The 19564-nt window shown below is 34.3% G+C and overlaps 1 protein-coding gene across 12 annotated transcripts in view; it reads right to left on the bottom strand.

Annotated features, from left to right (window-relative positions):
• The window catches only part of TRDN (triadin), a 363753-nt gene that overhangs the window by 286206 nt on the left and 57983 nt on the right, over positions 1–19564 (bottom strand). For all 12 annotated transcript variants that reach the window (XR_012002811.1, XM_072765072.1, XM_072765079.1 and 9 more), the window contains exons 3-4: positions 12133–12294; positions 11027–11059 (exon numbers count right to left, since the gene is read on the bottom strand). Coding sequence is in view for 11 of the 12 variants with exons in the window: in XM_072765072.1 (XP_072621173.1) it covers positions 11027–11059; positions 12133–12294 (195 nt within the window). In the remaining variant the exon portion in view is untranslated. The remainder of the gene's footprint in view (positions 1–11026; positions 11060–12132; positions 12295–19564) is intronic.

Raw genomic sequence — 19564 nt, 5'->3', positions numbered from 1 at the left:
TGGATGGACTCAGATGACATTTTGTCTGTGTTAGAATGTGTGTTTCATATTTGATGATATACTAGACAAGATCAATGTAGCTGCACATCAGAATCATCTGGGGAGATATTAAAATGTATTCCTGAGCTACAGCCCAAACTTAATCAATTAGTCTCTTGTGGTAGGGAGACTTTTAGGGATCTCCAATTTAAATAAGCTCTCAGGTGGTTTCAGAACCACAGTCAGAAGTAGGAACTATTGTCTAGACCAACATTTCTCAAATTTTAATGTGCATGTGAGTCGCCTGGGGATCTTCCTAAAATGCAGATTTTGATTCATTTGGTCTAGATGAAGCCCAGTTCTGCATGTCTAAATCACTCCCAGATGATGCTAATGCTGCTGTTCTATGGAGCACACTTTCAGTTGCAAGATATAGTTCAGACAAAGCTCTTGGAAAAATTATTAATATATGACATCACAATTTAATAATAGAATCATAAAACATTATGTAGCTAGAAAGGACCTGGACATCAGTAAAATCCAGCGTCTTTGTTTCATGGATGTGAGAACTGAAAGCTACTGGGGTTAAGTGACTTAGCCACAGCAGGTTAACATCAGAAGGAGAACCAGTGCAAATATTTTCCCATCATATTCCTTCGAGTCTACCTCAATCATGTTTAAAATGTTGATGCGTTCAGCTGATGAGCATCAATTGTCAATAGTTATTCCAATAGTCTAGGGCAATGTGACAGTGATATTAACTTGGTTTGCATTTTATCATTCATGGTTTGGTATTTTTTTAATGGTAAATTTATATAGAAGAGCAGTCACTATGTATAAACAAAATATGCAATTATCCACTTATCTTTGACTCTCTGCCTTCCTGGTGTCACAATGCATAAAAATCACCCATTTCTAGAATTCATCAATTGGGTTGCAATGGTTCTCACCCTGGTTGTGAGTTAGAAACACACTGGGGAGGTTTCAAAAATACAGCTGCTTAAAGCTTGACCCCTGGAGATTCTAGCTGGGCAAATCTGAAGTGGAAAGGGATATGGGATTCCAAATTAAAAAGACATCTGTGGCTTTCCTGCTAAAATTCATTACTGCAACAGCATCCCTCCTCTAGATTCAAGAACCAATCCTTTTCCAGTCTCAATGTAAAGAATTTGGGGAATGTTACCCTCACCCTTTACTCCCAAAGGTGGGTCTATTCCCTAGGTCTTGACAAAGGGCATGTTGCAGGTCACTGGCCAACTGATTGGTTCTAAGAAGGGTATATTACTCAATACAAATCAATGAGAGTATGAGAGTCAAATACGTAGTCTTTGCTGAAATACTTGGGGAAAAGCACAGGATCCTCTCCTGAGTTGCTAAAGTAAAATACTTTGGGCCTGAAACTTTGGTCATCATAATTGTCAGTAGGAAAAGAAAGTCAACCTGGGAATTAAGCAGTTGAAGGAAAGCAGGGTTAGGAGCAAAGAGAGAGGTTTTACTCATCACGTTATTAAAAAATCTATATCCAGCCATCTCCCTGAAGCCAGTTTCACTCTTGCATCTTCAGTCATTCAAACCATTAAAATATCCTTTCCATTAAGTCCATTTGAAATGAATTTTGGTCTCTTGTCATTTGAATCTGATGCACAGAGGTGAGAACCACTGGGAGGTTTTCTGTTTTGTTTTTTAAATTAAAAAAACAAATTAGTCTTATTTTTCAACAAATCATTCTAAATGAAAATACATAATCTAAAAAAAAAGAAAATACATAATCTAGAATATGTAATTTAACTTTAAGCCATCTGTATGCAACCTACATCTCATTACTTATGATTTTAAGAAAGGGAACCTACATAACTGGAGAGAAAAGAGTCTGGAATAACAGTTTCTCATTCATTCTCATTCATTCACTTCTCCATTACTTATCCAATCTTATTTACAGGTAAGATGGAAACAATCCTAGGATCAGATTGTGGTGCCAACATCATGGCGAATAAGAAGGGTCTCTGAGACAACTCAACTCTGACCCAACCATTGTACATATTTCTTGGGGGAATAGGAATTTCAGTGCTTCCTCTGACATGTCCCTTCAGGCTCCGGTTTTATCTACTATTATTTGGGGCAGGATTTCCATACTATTATTTACCTAGTTCTGGTTCTAGTTTGCTCCTGGTTCTAGTTTGCTCACCTCCACAGAGGTGAGCTCTTTCTAGTAGCATAAGGTACAAAAATTGTCAGGGAGCACCTGGGTGGCTCAGTGGGTTAAGTGTCTGCCTTCCGCTCAGGTCATGATCTCAGGGTCCTGGGATCCAGCCCCACATTGGGCTCCTGGCTCAGTGGGAGTCTGCTTCTCTTTTTGCCTCTCCTCCCCTGCGTGTGCTCTCTCTTTCTTGCTCAAATATTTTTTTTTAATCTTAAAAAAAAAAAGATACAAAAGTTGCCTGGCCTGGTGGACCCAGAGTTCATGATAGCCACAACCCCATGGAGAAGTGAATCTCTGGATCACTGACCACATCTTTCCTTTACCTCAGCCTCCTCAGACTTCTTTATTCTGAGTCCACCTCCAAGGCTGCTGCCTGCCTATTTTTTCTGGGCTTTGTCCCCCTGCCATTGTGGGTCTGATCAATAATCAGAAAAACAGGCCGAAGATAAAGCAGAGAGTTCCTGGTGTAGCCCAAGAGTAATGTGCAGCACAACTATTATGGGGCTGAGTTCCGGTCCAGACTTACTAAGTGAAGAGGTCCAAAGATAAATGTATCTACTTAACAAGTTTACTAGGGCCTACCTAGTAACCAATATTCTGAGCCTATGAATATTAACAGGTTTAGTCACCTTTCCATTTCCTCTCCCTTTTTTTTACTCACCATATTTTTCAGACACTTAATGTTCAGCCTGGCGCAAGCCACCGAAGCTGCCAGCAAAGATGGATGCAATCAAATCTCTGGCACGGAAACTTGTCCATCTATCTTACTCCCGATGACGGGATACAACCTTCTCAATGGCCTAATACTAAAGTATTGAATATTTATGATGCACAAATTTCCTGGCTCTTCCTTATTCACCCTGACTGCAAAGAGCTATTGTGAGTTCCCATCAATTGAGAAAAATACACAATGAAAGAACCGAGTTTAAATTTACTGGGTTCTTTTCAACCCAAGGAGCTTTAGGGAAATTTAAAAACACAATTATAAGGGGAATGTAATTGGTTTTGCTCTAAGTAGAGAAGAGCCTCTTCCTCTGCTGTTGACATGCATCAGGGACAATCACAGAATATCAGTCTTCATGGTAGTTCAAACTTAAGGACAGTTCCTTGTTTCAAACAGCACATAATTAGGAAGCAAGAAATTCAGCCCAATGTAGTGAGGCATCTAGTTCTTTCCTATAAGGCAAGCGATGATTTAACACATAAGGCCACTATGCTCCTAAAGTTGAGAAACAGTTTTCCTTCCCAAAAAGCTGAGTGTGCCTAGATCCAAATACCTGAAATTACTCTTTCTTCACTTTAAAGCTAGATGTCTGAAAATGGCATTATAAAATGTAACTTCTTGTTAGGGCACTCTTTTTGTCTTCTAAAATTACATATTCCAAAGGACATGAGTGCTGTAATGATTATTCTTATATACGGAGTTGCTACAGACTGAAGTTTAACTAAGAATAAAATGTAAAAAGGAGGTAAGTATATTCATTACATGGCACTTGGAAATGTTGGCACAAAAATTAAAAAGCTATCTATCAGCGAAAGAATTATGCTCTCTTTAAATGTTTACCCAATCTGAAAAGTCAGAATCGCGTAAATACCAGTATAGAAATATGAGAGCAAAATCATGCTAGGTTTGTGGTAAACTGATAGTTGATATTTGAAAATGAAATAGAGGGGTGCTTGGGTGGCTCAGTTGGTTAAGCATCTGCCTTCAGCTCAGGTCATGATCCCAAGGTCTTGGGATGGAGCCCTGCGTGGGGCTCCCAGTTCAGCAAGGTACCTGCTTCTCCCTCTCCCCACTGCTCATGCCCTCTCTCTCTCTCTCTCTCTCTCTCTCTCTCAAATAAATAAATAAATAAATAAACTTTAAAAAAAAGAAGAAGAAATAGAAAAATACCAACACCTATGATTAATGGAGATATATTTTTAACTTTAAGAAAACTGGATTTTCTCTCTCCCTCTCTGGCTCATTCCTCTCTCCCTTCCTCACTTTATCCCTTGTTCTCTGTATTTGTTTGTGTAGGCAGAGGTGCTATTAACTTTGACTTGGGAGTACTTATGAATAGTTAAGAGAATTAAAACTATTTTTTTATTTTTATTATATTTCTATTTTTGCCTAAAATCATTCATTTGCAATACAGTTACCATTATTCATATTTTTATCCTAAGTTCAGTTTGTATGTGATCACCTCATCATTAACAAATATGCAATGCCCAAATTATTTTATCTCACTTGCTATCCCAGTAAAATTAATTGCTCATCTATTCATTAAACTCTTCAATAAGGTCTTTTCAGTACTTTATACTAAATAAGATCATCTTTAATTCATTTGCAATTGTTTTGGCTATAGAATACAAAGTTACATTGATCCTGCTATTATTAGTAAGGAATGATTAACTTTATTAGGCAAATCACATAAAAACTCCATTACAGTCATTTATTTATTATCTTATTTAACAAACTTTCAATGTCAACATTTAGGAATGCTGTACACAAAGACTTATATGTTCTCCTCCACCTAACATATTGCTTGAGACGTAGAAAAAAACACTTCAAAAAGATTTACTGAAAAACAAATTTACTGAGGGGATAAAACATGTCAGTGTTCTGAAATAGCAATTATTTAAGGACGCACATTGTTGACTGTGGTGGAAACTTGGGCCTTCCTGCTGTTTTCACTCAGAATCCTCAGGTCATCCAGAACACAAAATGTTCATTTTCATTACAGACACTTTAATTTTTTTCCGTTAATAATACCTTAGAAAACTTTGGGAAACTGCATCTCCTTACATATTTTGAAGATGACTTGTAAATTTTTTTATCATAAGTAAAAAGTTGCAAACAATTTATGGCTTATTATGAATTTTGACGTTTTTAAAAATAAAATTGCTTCTCTTCTTTAAAAAATCAGGTCGATGGACTCTAAAAGTCATAATATTGTGAGATTCTTCATTATGGATTTAAAATAATAAACAAGCCTTTTAAGACCTGGAAATTGTGGATCTTTCCTTTTTTTCTTTTTGAATTCATATTTTCATTCCATTTCTCTCACAAAATTTTACTCAAGAACAATATATTTTAACATTGGAAATTTTTTTGATTATACGAACACACTTCTCTAGAAAAAAAGGCAAATATATTGAATTTTAGAATTTCTTTCCTATCCTATAAGAGTCTAAAGGTTAGTATCTTACAAATTTTCATAAGTATTATTAAACCTGAAAAGCAAAATTTTATTAGAAAGCCATCTATCTCTTTATGAGATGTATAAAACTTTAATTAGTTTATGTATTTGTGGATATGATTTACAGATGGAATTGGATAATATTCAATGACAACTCTAATCCTGTTATTTACTTTTATTTATTTATTTATTTTTTAATTAAAGATTTTATTTATTTATTCATGAGAGACACAGAGAGGGAGGCAGAGACAGGCAGAGGGAGGTGCAGGCTCCCTCCAGGGAGCCTGATGTGGGACTGGATCCCGGGTCTCTAGGATCAGGCCCTGGGCTGAAGGCAGCACTAAACCATTGAGCCATCCAGGCTGCCCTATTGTTTACATTTATTTATTTATTTATTTATTTATTTATTTATTTATTTTTAGTTATTTTTTTATACTGTTTACTTTTAAAGGTACACATATTGAGAAGCCTTAAGAACACCTATGCGCACATGCATACATAGGCCTTATGCATGTACATGTATATAGAGCTAAGCACATAAACAGCCACACAAACACAGAGATAACAATTTTATTACAGAAATATTTTTTTAAATCTTCCTCCAAGTAATGGTAAAATGACATAGGGAATCAACAAAAAATGTTTTTTAAATGATCACTCAGCTGAGTGACTAATGTCTCCTTCAGTTATATTAGAAACAAAAATTTGAAAAACACATGATGTGCAAAAGATTTGTTACTCTATTCTGAGAGTCATTCACTTTCTGAATATCCTGCAAGTCAAATGATTTTATCAGACTCTCAAAATGGCTCCTAGATATTTCTACTACTCTCACTCAGAATTACCTTGTGTAACCAACCAATATATTCAGAAAGGGTAAAGAAAAATCAAAATATTGTAAATTATAATGATTTTGGATAAAATAAGATTATTCTATGTACTTTTAAATGTATGTCTTGCTTTAGGTATAGTTCGTTTAAACCTTGGATGCTACTCACTTTATTTATAAAAAATGTTTACCATCTTAGGTAATGAGCAAACCATCCCTTGTTTTCAAACCTCTTACTCAAATCAAATTTACGTCTCTCAAAAACATAACTTTTGTTTTGCAGTTCAAAAGATTTTAGTTTGCCTCTTGAGGAAATTATTAAGAAAGAAAAAATTTTGCAACACATCTGGAAGACATGTTATTAAAAGTAGATGAAAAAATAAAATAAAATAAAATTAGATGAAAAGACTAAAATGAGGTAGATTTAATATAATAAGCTTATTTTGAAAACAAGTTATAAAAACCAGATAAATCAATATTCTATTGTACATTATTTTATTTGTAATAATGTCATGTAATATATAGGTAAAATTTTTAATTGTTTATGAAACTAAGATATGATAAAGAGTTTAACATTTCATCAGTATATGTGTGAAGGGGATATCAAATTCTTTTTTTTTAAGATTTTATTTATTTATTCATGAAATACACGAGAGAGAGAGAGACAGAGGCAGAGACACACAGGCAGAGGGAGAAGCAGGCTCCATGCAGGGAGCCGAATGTGGGACTCAATCCGGGTCTCCAGGATCACACCCTGGACCGAAGGCAGGCACCAAACCGCTGAGCCAATTCCCGGGATATCAAATTCTAATGTTTTATTTTGGGGACTAAATAGATAAGTTTCAGATACAAAAGAAATGACTTTAATAATTTTGTTAGCTACCATAAAATTGTATAATTATTATACAAAAGAGAATATGTATTAAATATATACTTTTATATATATATAAAGAACCAATAGTTAGCATATAGTTTATATTTTTTATTAATAGGAGGTAAAAAACATAAACTGCATAACATATAATGAATAAACAGTGCATAATGTATTATGCATATATACATAATACTTTCATATATGTGCATATACATAGAGTAAATTGGTTCTGCAAGTAGCATATGACTTAATTTTTTGTCAATAGGAGATACAAAATATTAAACAGCTTACAATAGATGAAATAAGATGGCATTTGACTATAATCAGAGTACATGTTTTATCATATATTTACATAAAGTATGTTTTACATTCCTTTTTGGACAATACAGAATTAATATGAAAGGTATCACAGAAATGTGGCATCTATGGGCTTAGTCAATGCATCTTTAAAACTTTAGTTGTTTCAGAAAATATCCCCATTATATTTAAAACAATCAGTGTCACTAACCTACACTGCTTTGGTTGTCTTTCAAGCCAATGGCACTTCCTAAATTCGAGTATTGAGAATAACTTGAAAAGTATTACTTACATTTAAATTTTTAAAAGCAATTTTTAGCTCCTATTATTTCCTATCTATCTATCTATCTATCTATCTATCTATATATATATATATATATTTTTTTTTTTTTTTTTTTGCTTTGCTCCCATGGGAACCTCCCTCAAGAGCAATGCAATCCTTCACATTATTCAGCTAAATAAAAGGCAAAGTCATTATTAAATGGAACTTCTTTCTGCTCCACTCTCCTCTACTCCACCATCTCTTTGGCGTTAGACCATCCCATCACAAAAAAAAGAGCACTTGTGTATCAATACCATGGTTCTCCTCTAGCAGATGTATGCAGGACGGAGCAGAAAGGCCTATTGGTCTTTTTGGTCAGCATTCCAGCAATTTTAGGATGGGTGAAGGCTATTTCTCTATATTGTAAAGTAGAAGCACTATTATGAACTTAGATGTGTTTTCAGGCAAATCTATCTTAGGATGGTATGCTAATATAGTTTCATTCTTTTATAGCTACCTGCGCTTATGTGCCCCTTGGAAGGTGGGAGTCAACACCCATGATGTATACCCTACTGCAAAGAAGCTACACATCAGGAGATTCCAGATAAACAAAGCACACCTACCATACACAACCCATAATTGTTTCAGGAAATATGATTTACAATGGTACTTGTTTTTCATAATTGTGAGTTTTAAATAGTTATAAAATAAAAATATAATATTTTATAATGATTCAGTGCCTTGGATTCTCATCATATAGTGTTTGATAATAGAATTTGCTATTTAAAAATTTTGACAAGCTGAAGAATAAAGATGCATAAAGACCCTAGATCTAATACCCTAAAGCTGTATTTATATATAATAACATAAGCCACAGAATTGCAGACCCAAAATTTCATCCATATTAATAATCTATTTAATAATCAATCCTGCAACCTTGAGATTATTTGACTGTACCATTATTACACATTAATTTAGAATTGTGAACTTCACCTATAAATAATAGTGTGGTTGAGTTTTTATTTTGTTGAAAATAGCAGCTCGATAAACGAAACTAATATCTGAGGTGCATTTAAATAAAATGCTTCATAAAGACACAGGACAGTTAAGTAAACAATACCATAGCCTGATAATTTAGGTAATATAAAATGACTAAATATTATTGACTATATCTGAATGGGAAAGAGAGTATTCATGAAGACATCAGTAAAGTGTCATTTAAATGGATGAAAATCAAATGTCTTAGGAGATTGTCATTCTAGATTACCAAAAAATATATGCTTCTTGAACCACAATTTTTAAATATGAAAATGTATGAAACAATCCATCATAAAATAGGGATAAGTTCATTGTATCTCTTCTCTAATAATACTATTTAAAATATGCTTTTGAAAGCAGAATATAATTAGAAATGTTCCACAAAATTTTACACACTTCTTTAAAATTCTCATCCCCTCTATGACACTACAAAGGCAAAGCCTGTAAATAAATAAAAAAAACCCAGTAATTATAATGAATTATATTTCCTTCAGTCCACTTCAACTAATGTTCATTATTACAGTTTCTTTACCCAAAGTAGGATATATAAGATCTTTCCTTAGAAGTCCATTTTCTCATGGAACTTTGTGAATAATATGATTACGAAAATATATTCAGATGATTTTTAGTCACTTCTTTCAGTAATCTTTCAAGACGTTCGTGTACATGGTTTTAAACACATATATCACTTAGACTGTTTTAACTAATGAGTATTACTGACATCTTTTTCAAAAGTATCCTTCCAAACTATTTAATAGTTTTTCTGTTTGTGTTATAAAACAAAGCAATAATTAAAAAAATAAACAGCTTTGTGTGGATTTGCAATTTATGCTAATCATCAGAAGAGACAATTTAAAAATAATCCCGCAGGGAAATTCAAATCAAAAGAAAAGAACAGATTCTTTATTATATTCTAGATATTGATTTATGGAGAATATGATCTTATGACATTCTTGTAAAATTCAATTTACAAGTAAGAAAATACTATTTTTTTTTCTCTCTTCCATTTCTAATTGGAACACACATTCTACATAAGCTGTTGTTTCCTGATAATGACTAGTAACTCATTAGCTTAAACTTTTACTATGTTCCATGCACTATCCATTGGAGGTCAGCTATTAAAAAACTGTTTTTAACCTCAAGTTTATAAACTAATTTACATTCTCTAAACCTGGATTTTCTGGCTGAGCTCTGGCTTTGTGGATCCTGGATTTGTGATCAGGAAACCTGTCTTCTTCCTCAATAACTTCATAAACACTTTCATTTCTGGCTTTCCTAGATTGGAGTTTCACTAGTTTAGCTCTCATTTGTTGGACAAGTTACAAATTCAAATTTTCCAAATTAACATACACTAAGTGGATTTTACCCCAGATAATGAGATAATCATCATCTGCTCAGACAAAGCTGAAGCTCCAAATTTGGATCCCACTGTTTGCATCTACAGTAGGTCTAGGCAGATAGCAACAGAAGCCAGCAAATTCTCCACTGGAGTAAACACTCCCAAAAGCCTGCTGCTAAACAGGTGCAGCAATAAGTAAAACATCACAATTGTATCAAGTCTGGCCATGTGTTGACTGTTTCTTTTTGACAGCACCAAATATGCCTCAGGGATGGTATCCCATCTCCCCTTGTCCCTTCTAGAAATTCTTTCTCCTTCTTATGAAAACACTTGCCCCTGTGAGGCTCTTGCCCCATAGCTATACCCCTTTTTCTTAGTCACATTGCTTCCATTTTTCTGGATTTATGATCACCCCAGTCAGTTACTGACGCACCTAGCAAGATATATTTCTGCAAGAAATCTTTCTATTCCACATCCAATTACACCGAGGTAACTATTCCTTGGGGATGATACATGACACGTACTGACTGGATATGTCTTTGCCTCCAAGATTACTCTTTTCTATACTATTTCACACATCCTGTCCTCTACTCATCACCTAAAAATAAAGACTATTAGTAGTGCCAATAAAATAAGGAGAAAATGAACAAAAATGTAAAATTAATAAATCTGGCCACAGTGATAATAAAGATCATGGACATCATCATCTTCTGGGCCATTTCTGAGGCTACAGAATTCATTCCTCATTCCTTCAATTCCAGGTCACATGGATCTGTGTGTAGATGGATTTGTACATCTACTGAAGAAGGTATCAATTAAAAAATCAACTTAAAAATAGTGGGATCAAGTTCACTGGAAAGAATCGAGTATTCCTCTACCTAACTATAGATCTTGATCTAATCACAAACAAAAACTGTGCATTAAAAATAAATTAAGGCTACAACTCATGTAAACATATTTGAGTCACGCTGAAAACCAACATTGCCATAAAAGAAAAAAATATTTTTAAAGGTGAAAACAACCAACCTTTTTGTTTCAAGGGAGGCTCCTCTATTTCTCCTAAATCAAGACAAAAACAGTTAATTAGAAAAACTTTTAGCATAGCATAATACTGCCTCTCTATTTTCCCATTTCCCTTTGTTCATTAAAAAAGCCATCTATTAGTTTTGACATTAGTAGTCCTTATATTACTTTGCCTCCCAAATTCCAGTTTTTAAATATAAACTTTGTTTATGTACATTTATGTGAGATAGTTTCACTTTTATGAGTTCAATAAAATCGTGGCAGCCATCCAAATTATACATTATAGTTCATATATCATGTTCATTTCAGTTCTCTATTGTTCGTCTCGACCTCTCGCTGGGGCCAAACAAATACAAATTCAGACAAAGTCATAGAGAGGGCTAAAATAATAAGAGCTTTCCTGGTAGTCAAGGCTGAATACATGATTTCTGATGACTAAGGCTGACTCTAAAAAATTTCATGTACAAGAACCATAACGCGTTGTTCTTTTCACATCCACTCAGTAGTTTATGTATGGTTGGGGTTTATTTCCTTTTGTTTATTAATATGTGAGAGAGTACATAGGTTAGTTGCATAATTTTTGTGACTTTTAGACTATGTCCCTCCATTCTACACCTCCATTTGTTTCCATAAATTTACTTCTGATTATGATTTTAGTGGGATTGCTTTTTGTTATTTGATCATGAGTATGACTTACATGTATAAAACATGTCTATCAGTTACTGTTTGTTATTATTTCAGTCTTCCTAAAAAATAAGCTTGTGAAATAGCTACTATTTTTTTCCCCAAGGATGCATATAAGTGTGAGGTACTATTGTGAATTTGTAGTAGTGCATAGTAAGACCCTCTCTTGCTCTAATGCTACCCTAATGGTAGCATTTAATTTTGACATCCTGCCATAATGGCAGATAAGCTGTAAGATGAAAGCCAAATAGAGATGAATTTACTGAGTTTGGCAGCCTGTTGATAATGCTATTAGAACTCAGAAGTGTATTCATTTTGGTTTAGCCTGACCCAAGAGTTCCTCTGTGTTTAAACTCAAGAAAACCACTGTAACACATAACTAATATCAGTCTGAGAAGTTAGGTGTGTCTCTATGCTCTTTGTACCTTTATCAGTGTCCTCATCCCCATCATCATCATCTTCATCACCCTCAGATGAGATGATGTCAGACAGCAAAGAAAAGAAGCCATAGACCCAGTCCGTGGTTTCTTCCACAGCATCATGTACAAGTTTTAGAGGATCTGAGCCAATCTTGGAAAGAGAGCTCGCTAAAAGTAATTAAAAACAAGAGAAAAATGTTAGAATCATTACCAAAAAAATTAAGAAAAGCTGTTTATCCTGATTTGTGCCTTTGGCACAAAATGTCAGTTTTGTACATTTAAATGTCTCTTGGCTACAGTTTTTTGGGGTGCTCAGAAATAGAAACTACATTTTGTCATAGTATGCATGTGTATTCAATTAAAAAGAAAAGTTATTGAATACTTATGGTACCAAACACTATGGGGCTACCAAGAAAGAAATTGTCCCTGAGAAGTTTATAATCCAAATACGAGTTTAACACAGGGCAAATTAGGAATGGATTGAAATAATGTGCATCTATGTTAATCAAATTGCAATATACACCCTAAGTTATGGATATTCAAGAACAGAAGATATTGTTGTCAGATATCATACTGGAAACCAACATGGAGAAGATGGTCCTGTAAATTTTCAGGCAAACAGTAAGTGCCAAGTTGATATAAGTAGCTTTGACTAAACTAAGACTGATAGGTCCATTTATTATAATTTGTAATGCATCAGGAAAAATCTGGAATTGTCAACATAGTATTCATATCAGGTTCCAGCTAGATTCAATTTATTTAACCTTGTTAGGCATCCCAATACCTAAAAATAAAAGGTATTTAAGCTTCCAGTAATTTTAGTAGGTAGAATTAAGAAAAACTGAAACCTATAAATCTTCCATATTTTTTATATCCTAGGAGGTAGACACCATCTGTGAAATGAAAGATTAAAAAATAAAAGTATAAGCAAATAAACATAATAGGTATTTCCAAAATGTTGTTTTTCTCACTTTAATTATATGAAAATTACTCTGAAGGGGCAGGAGAGTTTCTAATATCTGATTGAGAGGCAATCTATCTAGAAATGTGGTATAAGTTGCAATTGACTTTTCATCAACCCAAATTAAATTTTAGATTTATGTTTTCCTTCATTTTAAAAAATATTTTAGCTTTTCAGAGATTTTTCTCCCTTTAATACCTTAAAAGAGTAGAATTATGTCAACATATTATTTTATTTAAAGGTTAAGGATTCTAAAATTAGGCTTTTAATTTTGATGGAGATAGAAAGTCACCAGAAGGTTAGATCAAAGGGATGAAGTGATTTGACTTATGTAACTTCATTCTCTGTGTTGAGGGGTGTGAAAGAGTGCCAAGTTGGAAACAGAGAGATCATTAGGAGCCAAATGAAATAAGTAAGTGGGGAAAATGATAGTGATTTCTATCAGGATGATTGTGTGTGTGTATGCACGCGCATGTGCATGTGTGTGTGAAATGCAGTCATTTTCTGAACGCAATTAAAAGATAGAATTAATTATATAGACTTATAGTTTGGCTCCTGAGTGTGATAGAAAGAGAGGGGTAGAGCATAACTTCAAAGCTTTTGGTATGAAAAGCTGGGACGATGGAAATGCCATTTGCTGAAATGGGGGGTCTGGAGAGAAACAGGATTTTTTATGGGTAGTATATAAATACCTGAATTTTAGACTTGTCAAACTCAAGATGCTTATTTGAACTCTATGTGGAGATATAGATGTTTGTACAACTCAATATGACCTACGAAAGAGAAGTCCTAGGTGAAGATAGAAACTTGGGAGTTCAGTAGAGGATAGAAGGTATCCAAAATCATGATATTGAGTGAAATCATCATGGAAGTGGACCCAGGAACATTCCAACATTTAGAAGATAGATCAGTCAGAGGGATGAACCAACAATTGATGATGACAAGGAGAGATAAGACAGATGGAGACAGAGATATACACACACGCCCACACATTCAGAGAAAGAGAGAGAGGGAGAGAAGCATAAAAAAGAGTGTAATGTCTTGGATATCAAGTGAGGAAATTGTCTTAAGAAGCGTACAGTGATCAACCGGCAAATGCTGCTGATAGGTCAAGTAAAATGAAGACTGAGAATAGACCTTTAGATTTAATGACGAGGATGTCATTGGTGACCTTCAAAGGACTGTTTCAGTGGAATGCCTTCAAGACTAAATGGGAGGAATTTAGAGATGGTAAGTGCATTTTCCTATAAAGTAAGTGACAGAGTTTGGGCAATGTTTGAAGAGAACTAGAATTACAGCTGTTTTCTGTTGTTTCACATTGTTAAAATGGAAAGAATATGCCATTTTATGCTGATGGGTAAGATCCCATAGATGACTTAGACAGCATATATATTAGGAAGGGGAAAAGTGATATGAAAGAAAGGATTTCCGGGGAAATTTTAAATTGTATGTTCCATTTCAGGGGATTCACAGCCTATTCAAGGATGCCAAGTTACAGAATGGTGGTTTCAGGAAAACTTATCTCCATGACAGTGGAACTTTACTCTTTATATCTTAATTTTACTACATTCTGGAGAGTTTTATATAAGCAAGATATGGTAGTCTGGATGATGAGATTAAACCTTACAGAAAGAAAATGAAATGGAATTTTATAATTGCAATTGAAAAATTTTAAAGAACTATATGTAAGGAACTGGATTGTAATGGCACCATTAAATGTATTTTTTAGCACTAGTATATTTTACATCTAATGGAAGAATATGGCAAATGGGATTTTTATGATCTGAATAGATTGAGACCATTTCCCCATTTCCCTTTTTTCTAAATGTTCACTGAGGAACTTAACAATAAAATCCAACAAAATAGATACCAGTTTAATTATCCTTATGCCTAAATGCACTATATCTGCTCCGCAGACATGTATATCGCCTGGTTCTAAAAGAGTCAAACCAAGATGCTTTCATGAAGTCAATGTGGCTGGCTTGAGATCAGCCTCTGATTTTTAGTTATGTGAACAACAACTTTAAAAACATAGATATAGATGTACATATAGATAATGGATACAGATTGTTGATATATTTTAAATAAGATAGTAGTCTTCAAATTGATTCTTAACTACATCTCTCAGATATCACATCCAAATTATATCAATAGAAATAATACTATACAATGCGACTAAACCTTTTACTGATGTGGGTTTTTTTTAAATTATATTTTCTTACCTCTCATGTTTATGTGAGTTAAATTAAGTACATTACAGTAAGGATCATCATAAAAACAATGGTAGCTGACACTTAGAGAGTGTGTATTACCTGCCAGATACTACTCTAAGAACTTTATACATACTAACCCACATTTCCCTTTCAATAACCCAATGAGGTAGTTATATTATTTTATCTCTCCATTAAATATAAGAAAAGTGAGGTTTGGCTATATTCCTATCAACAAACAAACAAAAATAAGAATTTACAATTAGTTCTAGAGTCAGATATTGGATGAGAGATTCTGGGAGGTGTTTTCTGACTGTTAAAGAGGAAATAAGGACTTTGTTGCATGGGCACATAAAGCCTGGAGCTACTGTATCACCTTATAGCCATGAAGACAGTAGCTGATTCACTGAGGAAGGCAAAGGTTAAAAATGAAAGAGCTTGAGTCCATATGACATTGCTGAAGCACTGAATTATCCAATCTTGGAATAATCACCCTACTTCAGGAGCTTCTGTTATGTGAGATAAGAAATGTTTCTCAGTGTTCAAGTCACTCTTAATTGTATCTTATATTTCTTACAGAAAAATATACCACCAGATGCAGGGGAAACTGCTCTAGGCTCCTTATGATCAGTAATTGGATTCTTGGCACTGATAAAAGAGTGCCAAGAGAGGCATGAGAGGCAAGGAAGAGTTTAAAGTTAAATAAGATTTTTATTGGTGCTCTGTCTTTGAAGCCAAACTATACAGATCCTTAAGTTTCTAAATGGGAACATACATGGGAAACTAGTCATTTTCTCTGCTTTCCTCCTAAAGAACCAAGTCCATGTTTTCACCATTATCCTTGACCATCAGTCTTACATTCCTCAAGTTATATCAGACTCTTCTTTGTCTTTCAAATCCTGACAAACATCAGCAAACAACAGTTACAAGCTTGGGTTCTGAGCTCAGACACAGCATTCAAGTTCAGGTCTCCCATCCAGTACCATGCCAGCCCATACTGGAGGCAGAGACAGAAGGAAAAACTAGTAATAATAGTCCTGTCTTTATTTAAAATTTTGACATTTTGTGCATCACAGATTTCTGCATTAATTTTAAAATTTTAAATATTGCATTAAAATATCATGCATCTTGGTTACTGAGTTTTTCAGAGTCCTTACATTTTGCACCCAAGGGTGAGTGTTTCACTCACCTCACTCTCATCCTGATGCTCCCCCCATGGATAGTGGTATGATGTTGAGAAGATTCACTTTTGACATGTCTATAAAATTCACTGATTCCTATGCTTTTCCAAAGTCACCACTTCGTGCCTATTATCTTTATATTCAGTGTTCTCATATGCCAGTTTATAATATATACAGTCCTGGCAAACAATATTATATGGTAGGGAAAAAATATTTTTTCTGTGCTTCAGTTTGCAGAACTGTAAAATAACAATAAGAGTAATGATACTTACCTCACAAGGTTGTTGTGGTTATTATATGAGATAATACATTCGAAGCACAGCATGGTATACCTGGTAATTAGTAAATGTCATTGTGGAGAAACAAGCAAGATTATCTTGGAATCTTGAATGAGCCAGAGGTTCTTTTGAGTTTGCTAGCTGGGACTCCCATAGCAGCAAGCTCTGTGTATGATCTCAGCTTCAACTAAGGTCTCCAAATATTGCACAACAGTCAATTTCCTATCACCCTGTATCTCTGTATCTTACATTCCCACTGCATGGTATCCATTCCCAAATGAATTACCCACCCAACGATAGGCTGCCCTCATGCGTATTTGATCCAAGGAAAAAGCAACTCAGAGGGTGGATTTGCTCATCTGCCTCTGTCTGAGCCATTCTAAAGGATGGTGACTGAACAGGAATCTCCAGCATCTTCTGACCCTTTGGCCCGTGAGTCTCTGCTTGTACCGGATGGTACTTGCTGAACTTCACTCAAACTCATTGTATATAAACTTTTTGGTATAAAGCACCTAATGCAGAGTAAAGGAAATAGTAAACGTTAAGTAATTATTAATTCCAACGTTCAGAGCCACTTAACTCAAACATATGGTGGCGCTCCAGGAATGTAGGCTGTAATAAATATTGTCTGGTGATCATTCAGTCACTACATCATCATAGGCCACCTCCACAGGGTCTGTGAAATCCAACAATGCGTTTATCAGGACTCATGAAAGAACTAGTGACTGTACCTCCCAGAAAATATTCACATCTAAATATTTGGATCTAAACTGACGTAAGGGCTTTTAAAAGTGTCACAAATGTTATCCCAATTAGGAAAAATTCAATTTGTATGTATGTTGATGTGTGTACCTTGAGCATAGGAACACCCAAATGAAATTTACTAAGAAACTCTTCTTTCAAGATAATTATTTAGGACTTACTGTGTGCAATAACCTATCTTAATATAATCAACATAGTGCTGGCACTTGTGGGCTTGCTAGACAGGTGTTTCTAGTTTTGATATGTGAAGAATACTGTCTGAAAATATATAGTTTCAATTTTCCAGACCTAAAAAAATTCCAATTTTAAGTGACTGGTTTTCCATTCTTACTGCAGGTGAGTGCTGGAATACTTTTGTTTCTGTTAGTGAAAATTTGATCAAGTTAAGAAAAATATTAGCAAATCATACATCATTTAATATGCTCCGTGTCACATAACAATTCTTGTTTGAAGTACTGTGAAATTACTTGGTCTTTGTTTAGGATATACAGAATTCCCTAGAACTTAACCAGTACCAAACAGAGCTTCTGGTGTGTTTCTCATTCCCATGCCACCCCCAAGGATGGGAAGAAGGGAGACATAAGTAGGTAAGACGAGTACAAAGATAAAAAGATATAAATGCTGTGTTAGTATATGCAGAAAGCAATGGCTGTCTCCGCTGTGTTCTTATACTCAGAAATGTAACTGAAAGAATGCAAATTCTCATTAAACATTTTGGACTTGAGGTTTGGCATCATTTATAATAGTCAACAATTTCCTAAGAATATAAGGATGAAATGCTGATTTAATTTAGCTTAGTTTTAACCAGAACATATTTGAAAGGAAAAGCACTCACAGTGAACTTAATAGCCCTCTGAGTCTTCAGATCCCAGAGTTTCCAGAATTGACAATATTAAGTGCAGATACTTAAGAAGTAACAAACAAAAATATGTGTTTTTATATCAACTTATTAAGGTCAGTGTCTTTATCAAAGTGACATTTACTCAAGACATTGTACTCTAAAGCATTTTAGGATCAGTCTGAAGTAAATTTCAAACAATTTCTTATGGTTTAGACCACTTAACCTGAACAAACTTGGTTGAACTCAATGATGTCAGAACTGCCATCTTTAATTTTTATTATCACAATAGAAGGGCTTTCACTCTCTTACACTCTCTTATATGCCTTTTTTTCCCCATGAGTTTATTGTTTTCTTATTCTGTATTTCACTTCAAATTCAAAGTAAAGCCAATGAGAAAAATATAACACATCCAAGGAAGTCAGACTTCAAGAAATGTTTAATGCAGCACCTTTATTCCTCCGTAGTTAATCTCTAAGGTATACTTATTTCCTGCCAATGGACGTTTGTAAAAGGCACACTAACTGGAATTCCAAATCTTCCCATTATTTTCTCTTGAAAATTCCCTAGAAGATAGCTATATTTTTGTAAGATCACTTCAGTTCCAGAGACAATATTTGATATTTTGGTATCTGAGAAGTAACTTTTGTTGGAACCAGAATAGTAATAGTTTGTAGCACTAACATACCCCCCACCTTTTTTTGTTTGTTTGTTTAAGAGAGAGAGAGAATCTGAAGCAGACTCCGTGCTGAGCATGGAACCTGATGCAAGGCTTAATCCCAGAACCCTGAGCCAAAACTAAGAATTCAATGGTTAACCAATTTTGCCACTCAAGTGCACCCCAACATAGCTTTTAAAAAAATAGCTTTTCCACCTAATAAATATTTTAAAAGAGGCTTGTTCTGAATATCCTCTCTTTAAATCCACATATAGTAGTCCTTTAAAATGATTTCCACTGAATAGTTCATTGGAGTGGACCTGGCTAACTAATAGAGATGGTGAAAGAGCAAAGGTAAAAACAATAATAAAATGGAGAAATGGAAGCCAAAGAAAATTAAATTTAGCTACCCTAATATAGGCTTTGCATTGGATAACCTCCATTGCAGTATATAATATCATTGCAGTATAATATCGTTTCAAGGATTTTTGCATGGACAAAAATGTGGAATTCAAGCTATATTGCAAAATTTCCTTGAAACTGAATATGT

The sequence above is a fragment of the Vulpes vulpes genome, chromosome 1 (genome assembly GCF_048418805.1).
Source record: "Vulpes vulpes isolate BD-2025 chromosome 1, VulVul3, whole genome shotgun sequence".
Taxonomy (NCBI): domain Eukaryota; kingdom Metazoa; phylum Chordata; class Mammalia; order Carnivora; family Canidae; genus Vulpes; species Vulpes vulpes.
Note: the sequence above shows the minus strand (reverse complement) of the source record. Positions and strands in the feature narration are given on the sequence as shown.